The following is a 22,111-nucleotide window of genomic DNA, read 5'->3' on the forward strand; positions in this document are numbered from 1 at the left end:
AACCATTGCTCAACTTAACTGTTCTAATTACACTGACTATGCCTTTGTTCATAGTATTTGTACATTCAGGCCTTTGTTTATGATTCAATGCCATCTCACAGTCCTGTAGCTTTGTAATATAGTTTGATCTTCCTTCCCAGCGGAGGTTTGTTTAGCTGGGGATCTCTCTCCTCCTGTTACTGTATGTCAGATAATATAATATAAAAGGCAGAACCCAGTACCCAGAGGGACCGTATCTGGCCACAAATATCATTAAACACCTCAGGCAACAGGAGCAGGCTGACCTATGGACCTGTAATGCGTCTCTGTTAGATCTACAGATAGATGACGTCTGCTTCACTGCTGAAGCTTGTTTATGCTCCAGTGCGTTATGCATCTGAAATCATTACTATTCATCACAGGGTGGCTGGGGGAACATTAACACCCATCATAGCTGAATAAAATGAGAGGAACATTTTTACCTCTGTTTCCCAAGAACTGATGGGAGGCAGGTGCAGCAGCAGTGCAGGATGTCCCGAGGGTGTCCTGCTACACAGGTGGCATCAGGGTCATGATGTCATGTGGTTGTGAGTGTTTTTCATGGCAGCAGTTCGTTCAGGCCACACACTCAACAGCCTGCGGGTGAATGAATATGAAAACAGACGTCCAGCAGTGAGTAGAGTGGGAAGCGTCTTGTCTTTCACTCGCCACGACTGTGATCCCCCTCTCCTCCAGCAGCTTAAAGCGTCAAACTGAATGTGTCATCTATGAAAAGGTCACTACTCTTACATGTGTTACACTCGTGTAGTGTTTACTGCTCATTTACTGGCTTTCTGACACGCTGAGAGAAAGTCACAGTATGGCTGCCAAGGTCATTGCACAGCTGAAATGTAAGAATTCGGGGGAGTTTTGATTTTAATCTGCGCTGTTGGTTGGAACCAGAAGTTACCATACAGGTTACATATTGAGAAAAACCAATCTCTGCCAATGATGACTCTATTTAGCTCATCTTGGTAATTTATAGCAGTTTTTCTGAATAACATTTAAGTATCTGTACCTGTGTTTTCAGACGATAAACAACAACAACAACAGTTTTTCTCTTGATACTTTTTGCAATGGAAGGGCTTAAAGATCATTTGGACTCAGACTATTATTTTAGCCTTTAATTTGTTTTTGGACGCTATTTTATCCCGTCAGATTTTTTCCCACTTAATTTAACAGAAATGTGACAATAAAATTTTTTTTGTATATTTGTATAAAATGCACAGATCAGACTATGTTACCATTAGAAGGCTTCCTCATTGGTTTGTGGCATCACCTAAAGTGGCCTCCAATAATCAGATACATTAAACAAGCAGTGATGGAGAAATTAACTGGATTGGGAAAAACCTCACTGTTTACAACTTTCTGTATAAAGTCCTGTCATGGTGCTCAATCCTAACTCGGTTCACAGTGTAGGTGAAGGCAGCGATCACAGCGGCACCTCTCACACACTTGATCTCACAGATTTTTCCCCCCCCCTGACTACACTGTATGTTTGACTTGTGTCACTTTCTTGGCAGTTTCTCAGTTGGAGAGTGAAAAGACAAAGCTTCCTGTTTGATGTGCACTTTGTTTCATCTTCATGCAGACAAGAGTGGGTGTGTGGGGGCATCAGGGTTAACCCTCATTTTATGTCTGTTTTTCATGTCTGTGTTTTCTGGAGTGTGAACAGTCTTTCATAAGTGGAGGAAAACTCAGAGGGAGAGATGGCTCAGTGAAGATGCTCGTTAGCAGCAAAATCAATGAGAATTTCAGAAAAATGACAAGCGAGATTTTTTACATTTATCTACACATTATATATGCAAGAAACCACTACTGGATTTTCTTTTTTGGCTATACAAATATCATGGTAACTAATAGTAATTATATATAAATAGTAAGTTAGATACTAAATACTGTCATATGGTTAGGAATCATGCTAATCACATTATACAGTAATTCATCATTAATTGGTATAATTTGTGTGAAAGTAAAGACAAAAACACTTAATGCAGGCAGATGTATTTAAATTCCTTCTCCTATGAATTATAGTCATAGTGTTGATCACTTCAAAAATGTTCACATGCCAGGCAGCCTCCTGTGTGCTATTTTTATCCATGGTCATGTTCCCACATGAATTAAAGATTTAAGCCTTTTTAATAATTTATTGTCATTGAGAAAGATGTTTTGGTTGGCTTCCCACAGCGTCGCTTTGAAACTCCCACCTGTGCTTCCGTGGACCAACTCCCGTCAGCCATCATCAAAACTGTCATCAGAGGAGACGGCTGCCACCGTGATTCATTCATAAAAGTAGGCCTCGTTTAATTACTCCCAGATCAGGTCACATGGATGCCCAGGAGGAGCAGCTGCTTTACAGCAGCAGTGGGTGATCAGATCTGTGTCGCCCATCACGTCACAAACTGGCTCTCAGATCCCCACGGCTCTCCGCTCACATGAACAGGATTTCAATCTTCAGTGCTCACACCGAAGAGATTTCCACCCACCTGGAGTTTCAGAGCCGGTCTAATAAACTTGTTTATGTATTAAACACTGTGGGGATGCTTGATATTCCTGACAGACATTGCCATAGACAAGTAATCACAGCAATAACCGCCTCTTATTGAATCCCAAGATCTTTTTAATATTCTCTTTGATTTGTTGTCAGGGTAACATTAAGCCAAAGCAAGTGTTTGAATACTGACATCTTTTAAATTAGCCCTGGGTGATCCTCATTGTAACGTCCCAAGCCTTTGCTTTGTGTTTATTAGACCTTACTAGAACAGCATCGAGCCACAAACCTGCCGCTCATATTGTTGGAACCACAGGGAGGTTTCGATCAGCGCTCAAGAACAATCATCTTATTAGTTTTCAATCAGTCAATCAATCATTATTTGCATAGCGCCAAGTCATAACAAGTGTTATCCCGAGACGCTCTATGAAGTTATACAATTTTCATACAAAAAGTTCACAGAGATATGCAAAGGTCAGACACAAGGAGTGCATGAATCAGTTCTTTTTCAGTGTCCTTATTAGGGCTGCTCTGAATAATTTTTAAACTGGTTAAAGTGAAATTCAATCCAGACTAACTGTCCTCTATGCTGTTTAAAATCCAAGTGTGTGCTAAATGTGGTCATGCACTGATCTCGTAGATGCATCAGTTTGACCTGACACAGCCGACATGCATTTCTCCGTGCTTGTTTCGGGTAATAAGGCAGCCAGTCTATGGTTACAGTGCTGACAAGTGGCAGGTGGTTACAATGCAAGTCCAGTCCAGTGTTCGCACCAAATGAACAAATTCCAAGTTTTAAAGTATCTGAACTAAACCATTCTAAGGGTCTGTGAGGTACAAAGCAAAAAGCAGAAGATAGACTTTCCTTCACTTAGTTTAGTCACAGTTACAGAATAACCACATTATATTCCCAATGGGTGACACTTCAGTTCCAGATGGCAACCATCTCATTTCACCTTAAGCAGCTGCCAGAAGCTTCCCTAACAGAAACAGTATCTGGCAGCCGCAACTGTCATGAAACGTTTCTGCTGAAATGTAAATGAAAAATATACTCAACTTTAAACGTCAGTCAGGTTAGAAGGGTGTAAGGCTGTTTGAACAAGACTGTAGTTTAACATTGAATTGATCAACATTTTTTGATTGGGTGCGAGGCAGTTTGGGGTATTAACTCGAAGACAAGAAGTCTATACAAATACAGTTTGTTGGATTCTTTCTGATATGTATTCCAACCTGAAAACATGCTGATCATTTGTGACGTGGTCGCTAACTTAGTTGTATGTTTATATCAAGAGTACAGAGAACAGACCAACCAAGAAAAAGACCGTGGCAGCATGAGTTTGGAAGGCATGTCTGAGGCCATGAGGGTTTACTACTTGGCCATATACCTACATTACACACTTGGCTGAAGGTTATACCTCCACGTTTGAGGTGAGCTCAAATATCAGTTTGTCAGAAATGCAATTGAAGAAACCTCGAAATACACCCATCACAGCGAGGACAAATCGCTTCTCCAAGTCCAGCGATGTGAGGCCCATTTACTGAGAGAATGAACACGATTGAGGGCCTGTTTCTACTCGAGCTGGCAAAGGGCAGGACGGATGATGAACGACCGCTGGACAGTAGGAAAGGACATGAGAAGGAGACAGACTCTTTGGCCATCAAGCTGAAATACACATATTGTACATGATAGATACTTTCATTTTCCTTAGAAAAGTTAAACAGTGAAATTTATTAAACAAGTCAACATATTTTGTTGACATTGATCATCCGCATTAAAACCCAACCAGGGACAGGTTTAACATCCAGAGAAGCTTCACCCTGTCAGAGAGTAAATGCTTTTACTAAATGTATCTTTTATGTGTCGATCTCACCCTCAGGTCACATTGGAAATGCAGTCTCAGGTAAATTCAAGCCGTCGCATAGTAAAACCTGCAGCCATAAAGCACCTCAGGAGTGCTTTTATCAGTCTTAATGCACTCTTCAAAGAGCATCCTTCATCCTGCGTGTCCCAGCCAGCAGTGCTGCTTGACCGCAGGCAGAGGCTACAGTATCAGCCTCGCTGCACAGATGATGAGGGAGAGCATTTGCGTGACCGATGAGCTTCTTAACCTTTAGGGGTCAGTGAGTGTAACATCAGAGAGTGATGGTCATCCAGATTTAAACCCTGACTACACGTCTTCTCATGGAATCATGTTGGATCCTGTCAGCTCTTTTTTCCCCAATAGTTTGCAAATTGCCCCGCTGTAGAAACAGGAAGTAAAGTCAGTCTTTTAGATTACATTTCTACGGGTCGTGAAGTGTCGAGACTTCATTGTGTGTGGTGACTGTATCAAAACGCTGCTTACACTTTTCTCCATTTCGTCTCATCCTGTCTGTATATATCATGCAGGTATCGGCATGGTGGCTTTATAATGTAACAGAATCTCTTGGTATTGTAAGAGCCTAATGTACTCTGTAGCGGCTGACATCCATTCTTGCATTTTAGGCGGCATTACAGTCCTGATACTGATACTGCTCAACTGGAGCAGATCCTGGTATCTAGACAGGAAGTTCTTCTGGCTCAAAAGCAATCCAAAGCTTTGGTCCTCTATTTCGTTCTGCCTCCAACTCACATTTTTTTTCCACAGTCCATTGTACCGAAATCAAATAGCCCCCCTGTTCAACAAAAGCAATATTATATCCCTGCTCTCAACAAGACCCTTTGATGTCAAATTGACTCTTTAGTGAACAGCTCTTCATGGTTTTGATATTGCCTGGCAACAGTGGGAAAAAAAACAAAAAAAACAACAACCCTCATGGCATCTTCAGGATTAGGAGTGGACGGTAGGATGGATGGTTTAGTTGGTGGAGACGGAAAGGAAGGATGGTGGATTGTATTAGCCATAATGGTGCTGTATAATGTAGGTTTCTGTTTGGCTCGCCTCCAGGCAGTGCAGCAAAATTAAAGCCCAGAAAATCGGATTATGGAGGTCCCTGGGGGTGGGATGCCCAGTAGCCAGCTGATGAGCGCTCTTCTACTCTTAGCTGTCTCCTGCACAGCGAGCCCTGCTGTTTGCTGGGAGGCCAATTTGTTAACAATTATTGCTCGTTAGTGTAGCTTCCTGCTAGCAAAGGGGGATTCCATGGTAGAGACAATAGCCAAGGTCTATTGTCTCGTAATTATCGCAGTTTGAGGGAAGGCAGCAGCTGATAGAGAGTGTCTGAAGTCTCTTGCCTTCCTGATTGCCAATTTGCTATGAAGACCCCTGTTATCAATGACACCTGTTGTGCCGACTGAGTTATAAATATGTACTCATTCTCTTTTTTTCCTCCTGTGCCATTCTTCATCCCCAGCAGCCTGTGTCAACTCAGATTAGACTTTGAAGATAGTTCAGCACCGCGGTATATTAAATTCTGTTCTCACAATTGGGATAATGTTAGCAGACACTATAATATGTATATGTCTCTCATCTGCTCATTATAAATATGGCTGCAACTCACATTTTTTTTGCAGGAAAAATATTAGATTTTCTTTTTTTCAATTGATTGATAAATAACTTCTACTGGTTGGGGAAAAAAAGTTTCAGTTACAAAAAATCCCTCATAAGAAGTTGAAAAAGAGGTTATTGTAAAATAATTTCATATTGTGTTTCTGAATGTGAAAATAATAAATTGAACAAATAGAGAATACTTTTCAGCTCCAACTGCAGGAGCTGAAAACAAATTTTTTTGGACACTTTGTGTGGCTACACCTTGACAGATGTCCTCATGACTTGACATTTTCTTAATTCCTTTTTGGAAAATATGTTGAAAAAATTAAAATACCAAAAAGTGAAAACCAAATGTCTAAATCAAAACAATACACCCTCAACTAGGCAGTCAAAAAACAGCACAACTTGGCTTTAAACTTGCATTTAATTTGATTCATTAAAGAATGACATATTGTCATTAAAGTCTGTCAGTTGTATTTCCTGCCTTCATTTTCCTTTACCTCAGTAATTAGTTGATTCCTCCTTATATCAACAACAGAATCTCCTCACGTATGATCGAAGAAACAGTTAACGAACAGCCATGAATGCAAACTGGTACCCATCGAGCTTTAGTAAACCTCCTATTCTCCTCCGTGTGTGTCGTCTCGCCACAGTCAGCCCTGCCCAGCCTCCTCACACGAGCTGTTCACACAAAGGAGCTTATTGTGTAATTGTGCCTCAGTTTTAATGAACCCACACTCTTACTCTCGCTCGCTCCTCCCTCTCCGTGACTCCCCTCCCCTGACTCCACCTTCCTCATGTATATCACAGCATCCTCCCTCATTATTCATGAGCTGGTATCAGCGTAGTCATGTGCGCTGACACCACGGAGGGGGAAAGAAAAAAAAAAAGGGGGGAGTGTCTGAGTGAGCTCGAGTCACAACTCCGGCATGCCAGTGTGTGCATGTGTGTGTGAGATAGAAGGAAGCGGGGAGAGAGCAGACACACGGGCTGATGCTGACACGGCTGCTGCTACTTGTACCACTGAAGCTGAAAGCTGCTGATCACATCTGAACCCTCGTCTGTTAGACTCAGCAGGAGCGTTCAGTTCCTCTTCTGAGCGGGGCTTGTTTGTGACGTCTTGTGTGTGAATGGGACGCCTGAGAGAGATGCCAGCCTAGGAGTGACTGATGAGAACCAGCGCTCCAGTGTGGAGGGTGACCCCCTGTGTCCGTAGCACCACTACTCGGGGAGAATTGGACGCCTGGCGTTTTCACGACGACTATAATGGGCTGCAATCTGTGCACTTTACAGAAGCGAGAGGAACACTACAAGCTGCTGTATGAGATTGCCCAGGTGAGCAGAGGCACGGCTGACTCCAGCATCGATGTGTGTGTGTGTGTGTGTGTGTGTGCATGTGTGTCGTTGTATATGATTAATTATGCGTGCCTTGCAGAGAGCAGTTCCAGGCTACTGGTTCAAAAAGCAGAGACGGGAGCCTTGTTGGGGAGCGTTACAGGGAGAAGACTGAATAGGCATGAATGAGGGATTGGTACACAAAATGAAAGTGAGTCAGTATAATGGAGAGAGAGCCTCTTACTTACCAGCAGATGTATTTTGAGTAATGAGCAGTTGTTTTAGAGAGCAGCCCATTCATTTTGCAGCATGAATGGGCTATTTTTTTTTATTAAAATAGTAGCAGCTGAGTACATAGAGAAAATAGCGGGCCAATTTCCGAGTCCTTGAAAGAAACTCGGTCGGTGTCTGAAATTCTCCTGCATTTAAAGTTTTCTTTTTGGCACTTTCGGTGCTGCACTTGAGACACTTCAGTGTTGCTCCAGCAGATTTTTTGAACTTCTTCAAAAACACTTTTCTACTCACGGTTTTGATCTCAGGACACACACACACATACACACACACACACACACACACCCAACGTACACTTATTATTATTACAGTTTCTGGTCATCTTTTCTTTCAATTTCTGGGTGTCTCAAAGATATGTTTAGGCAGAGGACAGTGTTTCGATAAGTGCCGTTAAGACTAACAGATAAACAAGCACGCACCGGACCACGTCCACTCTCCTCACCAGCGTCCTTTGACAGGGTAATAACTGCGAAGCTCCATGTCTCTGGAAGTGGAGCGTTCCCCCTCCCTCTCCAGTATCGTCTGCCTTCACGCCACTGTGACCACAGCCTCATTAGCCCTTTTATACATTAATTGGACGTGAAAATGTCTTCTTATCCTCGTGAAGAGACAGGATGAGAGGAGGCAAGAAAGGTAAACTATCTTGAGTGAACCACTGCCCGGAGAGTTCAGTTTGCGTGCAACCTAAGACGTTCCCGAGGTCTGGTGATGGAGACTGTTTGTCAGGTTAAGAGCTGCTGCATGAATGACAGATGAAAGCTGTGCTGCAAGCTTCTCGACCAGCAATAAAGAAGGATGCAGCCACTAATGGTCTGCTTAATATGAGCAAACAGAAAGAATAGTCCAGGGACCATGAAGGATGAGTAGGTAGCCAGCGCAGTGCCGGCCTCTCCTCTCCTCAGGAGGAACATAAAAATAGTGCTGTCTCTGTGCTTATCTTGGCTTTTGTGCCTCTCTCCGCACCACTTGTTAAAAAAATAGCGTCAACTCCTTTTTCTTTCAGTTTAGCAGAGAGGGGATCAGTATCCACCGAGTGGGCCAGTCTCCAGGGCGCACTCACTGTTGACAGGGGCTCTGTGGCATGTCTGTCCACCCACTGATATACGGAGCTGGCTCAGGCTCAGGAGGGAGCTGCTACATCAGCAGCTACTTTCTGATCACCACTGTGGGAGGAGAGGCGGGAAGGATGGAGCGCATGGAGGATAAAGACTGGGATGGGAATAAAGAGTAAGCCGTTAAAGATGCAGTTGCTCGAGGAAAAAGTAAGGGGGGGGGGGGGGGCGGTGGAAAAGGAAATGAAGGAATTAGCTGAAAGCTTGTTAATGCAGGTAAAAAGGTGAGAAGGACAAGTTATTACAGGGATGCTCTCATAAAGAAAGCTCCACTCAAAGGCATTTTGTCACGTGCTCACACATGTCCTACATCGCAGGAATACAGTGACAGAAATAGAGGGAGAGACGGAGTGCAGTGTGCTCTCCCTGCAGTGTGTCACTTTGTGTGCCTTTGTGGTCAGGAGTTGTGTTGTGACAGCGGGAAGCTTCGCATGCTGCTTGCACATCCAGATACCTAATCCTGTTTCTTACTTATTGTCTCATCTGTTGAGCTGGCACAGCTACTCGCCCTCGCTCCATGTTTTCCATTCACACTCCTTCTTGCTCAGTTCTTTATTCTCTCTTTTTATGCTGTCTGTCTGCTGTTCAGAGACACCCACATATACATTCATACCACACACACACACACACACACACACACACACACACACACACACACACACACACACACACACACACACACACACACACACAGGCTTCTCTCTTGTCCTCATGCATAGCTTGTGATATGTGTATGCAAATGAGATAGAAGTGGTTTCCTGGTGTCACAGCGTGACTGACCGGCCTTGCAGCAGGTCGATTCAGGAGCACGAGTCAGTCACAGCGGTTGGTTCGCCCTACCTTTCCTCCCCTTCCCTTCGCACCTCGAAACAATTTTGACACCCTCTCTGTCTGCCTGACCCCAGTAGCTGTGGGAGATTTATGACCAGCCAGCTCCCTCACTCTCTCCATTTCCCCCCCTTTTCTCTCTGTTCTCACGGCTGCGGGTGTTCTGCATGGAAATGTGCTCACCTTTCGCAGCTGGCCTGCGAAGCTATCTCACAGTGCTGACATTTCTTATTTATTGGATCAGCTTTCTTGCCTGCACAAAAAAAAAGACACATGGCCTTACTCTTTTTCTGGCTCTCCTTGCTCCAACTTTTTTGTCCTTATAACTCCTGCTGATCATCCCTCATGCATTGTTCTTTTTTTTTTTGTCTTTTTTTGTCTTTCACTCTCTTCTCTTGATTCCTCTGATCTCTCCTCTACCTTGATCACATTTGTTTCAACCTTTGCTCTGGCCTGCTCTCTGCTGGATTCCACTTCAGTTAACCTCACAGTGATTGTCCCCTGTGCACAAGAGAGGCAGCAGGAAGTCCATTCTTAAATTTCATCGACAAGAATGAATCCTCGTTGAACCTATTGATTTGAAGATCAGCAGCTCCGATGCTACGCTCGCCCAGAGTCGTGCAGCTTGCGTTCTCCACAAAGCTGTTGCTGAGGCAATTTTTGCAAACAGCAACATACTGTAGTTGTATTCGCTCTGTGATCTGGCAAAGCTATGTGAGTCCCATTGTGTCCATAAGCTCCCCTCATGAGTGTCACATATTGTCTGTGCACCGCTGAAGCCCAGCGATGTGTGGCTTTTTGGGGGCTAATTAGCAGAATAGCAGATGTTGATGGGAAGAGCAACACAGCGTAGCCCAGAGTTATGTGGGCAGAATAAAATGTTTGCAGACGGCGAGTGTGTTGATGCATTAATGATTCTCTTTCCCTTACAACTAAAACAAAAGCCTTTTGTGAGCAAAGGTGCAAAGAAAACAAAAAGGACCAATCGGGGACTATTTATGTACATTTCTTAGCTTGACAGTTAGGCCACAGCTAGGCTACAGTAGCACACTGCTAATGCTCATGAAGCTCTCTAATTAATTTCAACTCAAACAGGACAGACTAGAAAACTTCCATTTCCTGTTTTGTAAGGAGCCTTTTTTTTAAAGTAGAAGATCCAGTCCTATAAGTTTTATTAGACGGGCGCAGAATAACTCTTCTGCATTTCAGAAATAAATGCAAAGCAGCTTCTCAGCTCAATGAGGCACAGCAGTCCCTGATAACTTGCTGGTGCATATGAATGAGAATGAGGCGCACACACACACACACACACACACACACACAGACCGTTATCTGTCTGAGGGAAACAAAAACAGTCTCAGAGAATATTCTAAGTAAAAAAAAACAGAAAGCCATGCTCATAAATGTTGGAGTGTGACGAGCGCTCGGGAGACGACTGTAATGGAATCTCCGAGTTTAGTGCTGTCCTGTTGAGCACTGACACCAGGTTGTCAGGACAGACAGGCGGACATGCGATGAATCAGATCCAGAATTCATTTGTTCCTGGGGCTAAGGCAGAACCCCACGAGTATGGTCCTGCAGCGAGGTGGATATTAAGTTGTTTTGTCGCCCCAGATGTAAAAGCTGTGGCCCGAGAAAGGTCTGAGGAGGACACAGCTGACTTGCTGCTGCCTCTGTGACAACACTGGTCATGTGTGTAATGGATAGAAATTCATAAAAGGTTGAGCAACTATCACAACAGCCAGGCTTTCTAAGAAAAAGGCTTGGCAAGCTGCTCTGAGCTGCATGGATCACCACAAAGAAAGGCCGCAGCAGACTCTTAGGAAGCACTGCAGGGATGTTAGTTTGGCTTTTTGTCTTTAGTGTTGAAAAGTGAGAGGAGGAAATCTCATGTTTCTGTTGCTCTGAAAGTAAAAGTTTATTGAAATTAAAAGGTGACTTGCATCCTGAGCACTGGCGATACTTGAAGACTTTCCCTGCGAAGAATGGATACAAATGGATTATAGTAATGTCTGCATCTCTAAACATGCTGAGTTGTGATTGGCCGCTGTCACTCATAACAATCCAGAAGAAATAAATGAAATCAGTTCATTAATTAAAAGGCAAAGGTTTGCGTCCGTAAAAATAACAGAAGGGAAAAGAACAGCTGAGGATGATTGAAATTGGTTCAAGAATTCCAAGCACTGCTTGGAATTACAGCTGATGACGTGAAAAGAAAACTCATAAACATCAACGTCAAAATCAGGTGATTTGACATTTTACCGCAATTTAAGACAAATTCCGAAACTACATCTTGGTGCTGCAAACAGAATGTCTTGACATGTTGGACAGTTTGACTCAATTCATCCAATCATGATCAGCATTTCTAGATTCATCTGACAGAAAAAAAATAAAGAATCGACTTAACGGGTTGAGAAGACGATCCGTGACTTGATTGAAAGACATTTGTAAGAAGTGACAAATGAGTATCTACCTTGGAGGGGAAAAAAAGAACAGAAACAAGCAAACCATTGCTCATCACTTCTCTGAGTACGTGTGTGGCTGTAATGGCTTTGACGGTACATTAAGGCTTTCGGACCTTGCTCTCAACCCCCCACCACATCTTCAGCGCTATCTCCAGACAGTTAGCTACAAATGTTCTCATCCATCTTCTTGTCCCATTATCTTTTTTTTTTTTTCTTGAGGATGTCCCTCAACCATTAAAATTGATAGAAGTGAAGATAGAGGGGGAGGAGAGACAGAAACATGCTGCTTGATTGATCTTATGTCCACGCAGGATAGATTAGTCTGAAATATACACTGGGCTTTCAAATATTGAACTCCAAATATACAATAAAACAAATGTCCTTGTTTTAAAGCCTTTCTTAGACATTCAAAGAAGGATTGGACGTGCATACAAACAAACCATTTTCCACTTTATATTTATGTGTTACACCCTTTCACATTACGGCGATATCACTCTTTCTATGCTTTATTCTACGGCCTCTTACCATGAAGTACTGACCTGTCAGTCATCAGCGTTAGATTACAACACAAATGGATGTCTGCGATCCTCGACACTGTCTGTGTCGGGGTTCCCAGCAGCTGGGTTTGAGATCTGAATCTACTGATATGATCTTTTTTTCCCCACTTAGGATGTTTACAAATCAGCTGTATTTACCTGCTCAGCTCCAAACTCAGCCTTTTCTGCTGCTCTTGTACTTGTCAGTTTGAAGGCGCTGCAGAGAATTGCATAACCACAGCATCATTCTTACACACCTACGGTCTAATTTGGACCGCTTGTTTGGAAAGAATAGGCAGCTCTTTTTCAAACACAATGTTTTTTTTTTAATGTAAGACCCAGTTAAAGGCTAGATAACACATGTTGAAGATGTGAGCCCAACAGAGGATGCCACATTTGCCACAAGGCATGAAGTCAATGGTTTTTATCAGTCAGTCCACTAAATCTCGACGTGCAGGAAGGAGGAGGGATTTAAGAGAGAGCTGATGAATTGACCTTCTCCTCTTCATCTGTTCCTTATCTCAATAAAAACCCCGCTGACCTTTTCAGCCACATATCAAGTGTGCGGTCCCACTCGTCTCCACATGCCTCTCCAACCCAACGTGAACATAGCTCTCCAAAATGAGTTTTATCTCCCGCATGCGCTTCGCTCTGCCCTGATCTCATCTCATTCACAGCTACTGCCAAGGAAAAGCTGCACAAAGCAAACTATGACACGCCATTTTCCTGAGGGAGGCTGTTTAGCGGAGAACACATTTCTCTCCATCTCATTGCTGAGGTGAAAGTGGAAGCACTTGTTTTGGCTGTTTGCTGTTCTAAGGTGTTCAGAGAGGGGCTGTGATAGGAGGTTATTGTCTCGTGTACGTGCGCGGAAACGACAAGAAACCAATTATAGAAGCAAACAAAGTCGTGGAGGTCATTATACTCATTCGCTCTGCTTGTTTTTTTGTTTTTTTTTGCTTCCATCCCCTCATTAATTCATAGGGATGGAAGTCATTTCACTTACGGGGTATGGCATTCAGTTGATGACATCAGCGTGGCGTCATCTGTGAGTAACATCCGGCCTCGTTGAAGGCGATGTCGCACTTTCACATACTCGTCGGGATCAAAGGGCGTCAGCTTCAATCAGACCGGAGGAGAGACGGAGAAAATCAACTGCATGCTTTAAGTATCTCAGGGCCAATCCCCAGTGAACCAGAGTGTCTGTTTAATGAAATGAACCCAGCGTAGGATGACTCAGACGTTACGTGTGTGTGTGAGATGGACCACAGCACATTATTGTGGCATAAAATATGTTCTGTCCTTTTTTGTTTTTCTTCTGTTTTTCAAAATAGCTTCTCCAGTATAAAGCAGACAGGATCCACTTTTTTCTACCCCTGGCCCCGTTATTATTAGTCATGACTTGTTGCCCTCAGAATAACTCAACATTGTGCAGCTTTTTTTTTTTTTTTTTACCTTAAGCATGACAGTTCATGGTAATGCGAGTGTGCATTTGCGCATCGAATTATAAGTGTACAGTCTGAATAATGTGCGGCTGTGTCACTATTGGTTTGCGTCCACGCTTGATTGCTGAATGTTTGTTTGCGCGTGTGTGTGTGTGTGTGTGTGTGGTCGCTTTTACAGCAGGGGAGTCTTCAGACGGTTGAATTCTGCTCTCGACTTCTGTTCGTTTGTTTGCGTGGACGTGAATGTTTGTCTTGTGCGGAGTGAGAGCAGACGTGACAGCTTGTGCTTTTCACTACAAACGCTGGTGAAAACAAAGAGCTATGGGATGCAAACAGGGGGCTGTGCATCTGCATCCAGGGCGCCTCTTAGCTGATTATCGGAGTTTAAGCAGACAGAAGGGCCCTCATTAATTTATCGCCATTCACAATACCACATATTTCCTTCTCCTTCCAATTAGAGGATTCTGTGCCGCGATGGAAGGACATTTCAGTGAGAAGTTAAATGCAATACGACAACCATAATGAATATGAAACAATCTCCTGAAACTGAGAGCATTTCCTTTGTTTTTACCAATCCGTCGGGGTACTTTACTTTAGCTCTGTGCTTTACTCATTGTTCGTTCAGCAAACTCCTCAAATATTTTTTTTTCTTTTTCGGCACCAATCAGAATAATGCAATAAACTCTCCTTAGAGTGCTTTTGTTGCCATTCAAAAGAGCAGAGAATGAGATGATGCCTTAATGCTGATAAGTCCAATTTATTAAAGTACATGTCGACCATGGGCTAAGCAGAAGGTCTTAGCCTCAGGAGCAGAGGAGGACCACAGTTTGATTCCAACCCTCTGGTGCCTTTTTGAGTTATCCCCCACTCTCTCTCTCTCTCTCTCTCTCCACTTCCTTCTATGTCCACCGTGCACAAAGGCATTCAAAAATAAAGGAGGAAATTTGAAGAAAAACATGTCGACGTCCATCAACATGTCAATAGTGAAGGAGCCAATATGTCCTCCTTGTAAGTTTGGCTGTCTGTTATCATACATTTTTCTCTGCTGGTGAAATGAAATAGGACCTGACAGAACACAGAAGCTTCTCTTATCGCTGTGCTCCGATGTGTTCAGCGTCCAGTCTCCCCCCCAGCCGCAAGATATCAGCTCCAACATCTCGGCTGACATTTGGAGAAATAGGATGGTGTCAGGGCCAGGGCTGCCCGCGTGATCTATAGTCGGCTAGGAAAGGTGACAAAGCTTCCAGTTTTCGTGGGAGACCTTTTATTTCACTCTTTGTCTGTTTTCGCCTCACCTTTCTGCTTTTTCTTGCTTTCATTCTTTCACCTCTGCATGAGTGCGGTGCCTGGGAAAGACGTCTGTGACAGGTGTGTGTCTGTGCACACACTCCCGTCTGCGTGAGAGGATGAGTGATGCTGCAGTAGGTCCGGAGATCAGTCGGTGTGTGCTGGGGTTGAAGGACGAGGAGGGAGGGGAGACATTTGGGGGCTTCTGGGTGACACAAAAAGCCCCCAGGGTGAGGCGGCCGTGCTGGGTGTCACTCCACGGGTCAGCGGGGCGCCCCCTGCGGCGCCCGTGATAAGCCCGGCCTGTCAGCCGTTTGATGGGAAGGGCAGCACAGACTCACACCCCCCTGCTTCCTCCTTGCATGGCCAAACCCCGGGGAGAAAGGCGATAAGAAGCTCTGTGAATGCGGCGCTGCGGTGACATCAGCTATCTCACACGAGGAGCCAGTTTATCAGGAATTATTAGCCAGAGCACAAAAGAAAGGCAACAAGCCCTTAGCCTTGTTTTTGAAATGCGGGTTTCTGTTTTCAGGTATTAATGTGAGGTGTTTTAAAAGAATTCTCCGGATGTTTTGAAGTGTGAATGTATGTAGTACAGGTTGTATTATCTTCAGTAAGTACGACCCTTTTTTTGAGAAGCTCGCCACAGTCCCAACAAATAAATCAGAGTTTGTATAAATGTGTGCTATGTTCTGAAATGTTGATTTCTTATATTTGTCCTCAGGGCTCAGGCAGCCCTACTTGGCATTCATTTTTCTGGGCCACAAAAAAAATGTTATTCCTGCACATGGCCGGATAGTGTATTCCCCAGATCAGCTGTTCAACGTTCTAGAAAGCACTATTGTTTATTGTTTTCAGCTACGGTGAAGCAGTGGAAATCTTTGAAAAAAAAAAAAAAAGGGTCAACATGAAGAGATTTTGGATGTCTGTGTTATTGTTTTTTTATGGGGGGTTAAAAACTTTTTCTGTTTTAACTTCTATGTCGCCTGCCTCTCAAAAAAACCTACTGTCCTGTAGGTAACATGACTAATAATAAGTACTTCACACACCCTCACAAAATAAACAACTGTCCCTTTAAGTCCACAGTGGCGGGCAGAGATGTGGCGTCTTTGTTGCTGCTGCTGTCACAGTGACACGCTGACACAGTTCCAGAGGCCTCCCTTTAAATGAGCTGCAGTCGCAGTGAGAGCGTCACAATAGCTTTTTTGAACTCCAACCTTCCCTTGAATCAAATCAATGCCTCATCAACATAGGAAGAGTTTGAGTGGACACCTCGGAGTAAATGAATTTGAACCGGATTGCAAAATCTATTTTAAAGTCCAATACAATTAGAATGCGAAGCAAGCAGCAGGGCCTGCAGGTGAATTGATTTTAGAAGAAAAGTTTCATTTTTGACGAGTTCATCAAACCTCCATGTCACGTGAGTTTGTTGAAGAAGAACGGGAAAAAGAACGCGCCGTTTGAACGTGGCAGTGAGACTGAGGCACACTTCATTTTCGAAGTATGTGAGAGAAATGGAGGACTATTTTTACAACACAACACGTTGTTGTGAAACAGCAGCTCGCAGAAAGTTCACAGCAGAAAGTGGATTCCATCTTACGAGGTTGGAGTGGCGACCGTGTTTTCTCCCCCGCAGCACTGCAGTCAGCCCAGCACCTCCTACACAACACAGATCCTCTCACAGTCAGGCCTTCTTCCTCACTTCTCGCAGCTACAACACTTGCAGGCAGACTGGCACACTGAGGAGGAGGAGGGGGAGGGGGGGGGACCTCCTGCCTTATTCTCTTCCTAGTGTTGTTGCAATGTGAAGTTGTATTCAGGGATTGAGTTGTAAAAACTTAAAAATGTGCTGCTAAGATACAGCACTGTTATTTTATCAGCCTTCAAATGCACTGGCCTAATCTTTAAATGATTAAATATACTCTCAAGTAAATTAGTTAAACAGAAATTACAATTTATGTGGCTTGTAAACACCTTGGAGTTTCTATGAAACAGCTGTAAGTGAGATCTTATTCCGGCAGAGGGGAAGAGCTTTAGGAAATGTAGATGGGTGGTTATGGAAGCTACTGTATAAGCACAGAATGCCTGCGCCCTTAGCTAAAAAATAAAAAAATCTTCACCTAACAAGAACTTTTCCCAGTGGTAACAAAAAGTTTTTGTGTATAGCGCAACACACACAGTATAAAGCATTTTTGTTATTACATCTGTACTTACTTGATTTCGTCTCGAAGTTATCAATGCCTACATCTGGTTGGGAAGTGAATGAAAAAGAACCAGACGTGGATTAGCAGCGGAGAGTGTGTGTGTGTGTGTGTGTGTGTGTGTGTGTGTGTGTGTGTGTGTGTGTGTAAAAGTTTATCAAAATACTGTCAAGTGTTGGCGACATGAACTTCACGACATTTTTGAGGGGTTAGATATCTTACTGTGTTTCTTTGCAAAGAAGTACATTAACTGTACACTAGGTGTTTACCGTCTCAGAGGACATGCCGATTGAACGTGGATTGTCCAAGTCACAGGTAAACAGATGAAGAAAGAAGAGACTGGTCAATGTCAAGGGAGCGCTGAGTGGTAGTCCATTAGTGTCATCTGCCTGTCTGTAGCTGTGAGTGTCATTGGTCCATGTCAGTTTATCTCCTCCGCTTGTCAAATACTGAGTAGGTGCGGCTGTTGTCATCGCACAGACAGGCTAAAGGCTTCCCAAAAAAACAACAACAACAGACAGTGACTGATGGATGCAAGAAGAACAAAAACATATTTTATGTGACCGTAAAGACGGGCTGTGATTTAGTTCGACATACAATGCAGATAGTTGCATAAAAGGTCTGATATTGACTTGAAATTGCAGATGGTTTATAAGAATAGCATTTAAAGTGAATCTGATTTGGAAACAGTGTTTTCCTCAGAGGTTCGCCTGAGGGAATAACACCGATGGTAATCAATACAGGAATGTCTGTTTTTAGACACTGAGTGCATTTTGACTGCTTGTAAATTAATCAATAGCAGAATATGTTTGGAGATGGAGAGACAGGGGTTGGGATGAGGATGGGCTTCTTCCTCCACCTCAGGGCTGCTATTCATCAGGGAACAGACAGAATGCTGTGAATTTACACAAAAAAAGGGACAAGGATCTAGCAGACAGCTCCCACTTGACACTCCGTGTCAGTGCGTTTGTATATCCTAAAAGGAGGATTTATGCAAGTGTGTCAGTGTGTTCACACCAAAATATCACATCATGCTTTTTCAGTTCTTCACTTGATTCTCTCCTGCTCTAGGGAGAAAGTTGTATTTCAGGAACCAGGATGTCTGGAAATATCCCGGTTGCTTGGGGAAAAATCTATCACTCTTGCCTGTTCTTGGTACAGAAATGAATTTGGCAGTCTCATAACTGAGGGAGTTCCGCTTACCTCTCTGTCTTTGTCTGACAAGTCCACACTGCAGCCAACACCTCAAAGACGGCCCCAGGTGAATCAGAGATATATGGGTTTTCTTAAGCCAGAATATGGCCACTCTAGGTTGGAAGCCTGCAGAAGGCATTTGTCTGAAATATGAAGAATTAATAAATACAGGTGTCACTTTTAGCCATGACGTAATAAAATTGATCAAAAAAGGATAATATATCTGTAACACAAGTAGGTTTTATTTATACACAGAGGCAGGCGAGGATAAAGCTGAGTGTGATAAATAAAACCCCACTAGGGAGGGAAAAAGATATATTGTGTTTAAAGTTCAATCAGATCCATCTGTCTGATTACAGATACAATAATGCATGTGTTCAAACGTAAGGTGGCTAAATAAAGACAGAGGATGAGAGAAGAGGACCGATCATCTCTGGAGTGAATAAGCCTGCCTGTAGCTTGTGCTTTCCAAATTCCAAATGAATGCTGTATCTGCCAAGTGAACAGGTGGGTTCATTTGAAAGTCAATTACAAACAGCTCTCTTGTTTTATCTCACATGTCCTCAGGAACATTAGGCTCGCTGGAAGACAGAGCATAAGAGAGAAGAGCTTTATTATTGAATATAATTACCCAGTGAATCAGCTTCAATGTTTACATATTAAAGAAACAGTTCAACTTTCTATGGTAAACCAGGTTTAATTAGAACCATAGGTTGGTTTCAAAAGGAGAAATAGAAATAGCTTAGCATATAGAGTGGTAGCAGAAAGAATCCCCTAATTTGATTCATACTAAGTTATACTGCTATTAATACTAATAACACAGTGTTGATTGTTCAGTCTATATAAAAAAAAAAACATAAAAACAAAGGTTTGTGTTTCGTTGAACTTGATAAATATTTGTTGAATAGGTAATAAGTTGAACTATAAGGAACACTGAACAGTTACCAATGTCTCATTGAGCAGAGCTGGACTAGCTTAAAACTAAGCTAACACTTCGCTAGCTCAAGCTTTATTCTATTATCCATCAGTAATGTACAGCTTATAATGAATAGACAGCAAATTATAAACCTCTGACTAGCTCCAAGCAAATACAAATACAGTCTATCCCAAATAGTTGAACTTCTCCTTTAGACATCTTAAAAACTCTTCACTGATTCAGTAAGAGCACCGTAGCAAAGTTTGGCTGTTATGTACGCATACATCTATTCTGACACTTATAAGGTTTTTGGCCATTCAAAATATTTGGATGAGTTGTGCGTTTACGTCCTCTTTCTGACCAACAGTAAACATTTCCTTCTGACATAACCATCGCCTTTCTTGTGTAATACATAGCTGTTATTTGCTAAAGAGACACAATGAACTCATTTGAGTTCATTTGTAGAATTTTTAACAACACATACGTAGGTCAACACAGTATGTGTGCTACTTTGTGCAACTGACCTTATTTACAACAGATATCTTGATAAAAATGGCTGCTCTAGTTCTATAGACCTTGTATTGTGCAGACTAACCCAAGATGATAATTTACTAAATGGAACAAAGCCATTGATAAATTAATGCTATTAGGTCCACAGATGCTATTCCTGAAACAACATCCAACTATCTGTCTCCTGAAAGGTCAAAAACAGTTTATTGTGACAGAGGGGAGATTCTGTGTTGGGTATCACTGTCTCCACATGGACTGTAATTCTGACTCCCACTGAGCTATTATCCTCCTGTGCTAAATGTTGGTGTTTGGCAGAGAATTAAATGCGCGAAACAGAATGAGAGCGTCAACTACAAGTGCCAGATGTGAGGAGGCTTTAACAGGTTGCCCTACTGCTGCTTGGCACCATTAAGCATTTGTCAGACCAACTTCAATGCTCCCATTGCTCTGTATGTTCTTTTCACTTGGAGTATGATTCATATTTTATTATCTTCACTAATTATCTCCATCTACGGCCCTCCTCCGCCTGTTTCAAAGTATTCAAATCGTTATCAGAAAATCACAGCGCGGCAGACGCTTTGCTCCCGAGCAGTTGCGCACATCTAATTATAAAACACTAGGTAAATGTTGAGCAGATGCCCTCCACCACTACCCTCACCCTCCTCCTCCCTGCCTTCCAATAGAGAGAGCCATTTGGTCCGATTCTAGTGTTACATTGGCTCCACATGAAGCGTGGATCCTTGCCAATTGGCTGCCGTGGTATAAATGAACCCGATCACTCGCCAGCTTTACACAAAACGTCCAGGAGATAAGAACAAAAGAAGAACTTCCTCTTCAGCTAAAGTGGTCCGTTACTCCCTGCTGAGGTGCCCGACTCCTCAGCTTCCCTCAGCCTGTGGTGTCTCGTTTGGGAGTGTGTGTCTGCAGAGAGGAGGCATGAGTGGGATGGTGTCAGAGGAGGCAGCAAAAATCTTCTAATGACTAATAGCTCCAGTGTCCTTGCGCCTTTCATTTGGCAGGGCCATGAAACAATTAGGCATCTGTTAGTGGTGGATGAAAAATAAGGTAAATACAGAGAGGGCGAAGATGGGTAGTGGAAGAGTAAATGTACACCGGTTTAACAGTTTGTGTAGCAATCTGGATGCTTTTCAAAGAATACCAGTTTGTAGCAGAAAATGCATTCCAGTGCAGTTGTCTTTGATTTAGCTGCACGTCTGGTCTATACATTTTCTAGAATCCTTTTTAATTCTGGTTAATCTTTTCCCTGAATCGTTTTTCTCCAATAAAGTTCATTATAATATTCTCTTGTACAGATGTTTTGAACTGGCCTCAGTTGCCAATATTTGCCGATAAAAATTGGATGAGCATCGCAGTTTTATGTCATGGATTAAGTTCCATAAATTTCCCACCAAAGTAGCTTTACAACAATGGAAAAATTATGAGAGCCTGCTCAGATTGCAACAAGCTTCATCCCTGCAGGTGGAAAGTTGGGTTTGTTTGTCAGACTTCAGTGTGGACATCATGCTGTCTCTTCTTCTTCTCCTCCTCCTGTTTTCACATCTTCCTCCTGGCTTCATTACCCCGCGTACACACACTCTGTGCTGGGGAGGCCGAGCAGCTGTCATCTCTGTCTGGCAGGAGTGTCTCTCTTCTCTCCACCGCGGCCACAAGTGACCTGTTCCTGTCTGCCAACCCGGACAGACGACAGCCCGCTGCAGCCTGCATGCTCCTGGTGTGGGCTTTTGGTATAAGCTTCATTGGGCTCCGAAACCAAAGTTGTGATTGCACTTAATAGCTGATTAAAATTTAATCATGGCCTCGCAGTTCTGTGGATAAAAGCCTTCTAAAACAATACTGAATGTGCGCAGGTAGGATTAGTTTGAAGAGTAATCACATGCGTGTGCACACGGAGCATCCATTACACAGTCAGACTATAAATCTGCTTTGGAATTAACCAGTGAGTGGAGGCTGATTGCTGTAGCGGTCCCCTCGCACTCTCAGGAATGAGAATA

At 43.1% G+C, this 22,111-nt stretch overlaps 1 protein-coding gene across 3 annotated transcripts in view; it reads left to right on the forward strand.

The window, feature by feature from the left end:
• The window catches only part of LOC306826043 (PDZ domain-containing RING finger protein 4), a 122,871-nt gene that overhangs the window by 63,658 nt on the left and 37,102 nt on the right, over positions 1–22,111 (forward strand). The window contains exon 3 of one of the 3 annotated variants that reach the window (XM_079347100.1): positions 2,206–2,310. The exons of 1 other annotated variant lie outside the window; for it this stretch is intronic. In XM_079347100.1, coding sequence (XP_079203226.1) covers positions 2,206–2,310 — 105 coding nt within the window. Of the gene's footprint in view, positions 1–2,205; positions 2,311–6,923; positions 7,315–22,111 lie in introns of those variants that run through there. One more of the 3 variants, XM_079347102.1, reaches the window with a different exon arrangement.

Source organism: Symphodus melops (genome assembly GCF_947650265.1).
Source record: "Symphodus melops genome assembly, chromosome: 6".
Taxonomy (NCBI): Eukaryota; Metazoa; Chordata; class Actinopteri; order Labriformes; family Labridae; genus Symphodus; species Symphodus melops.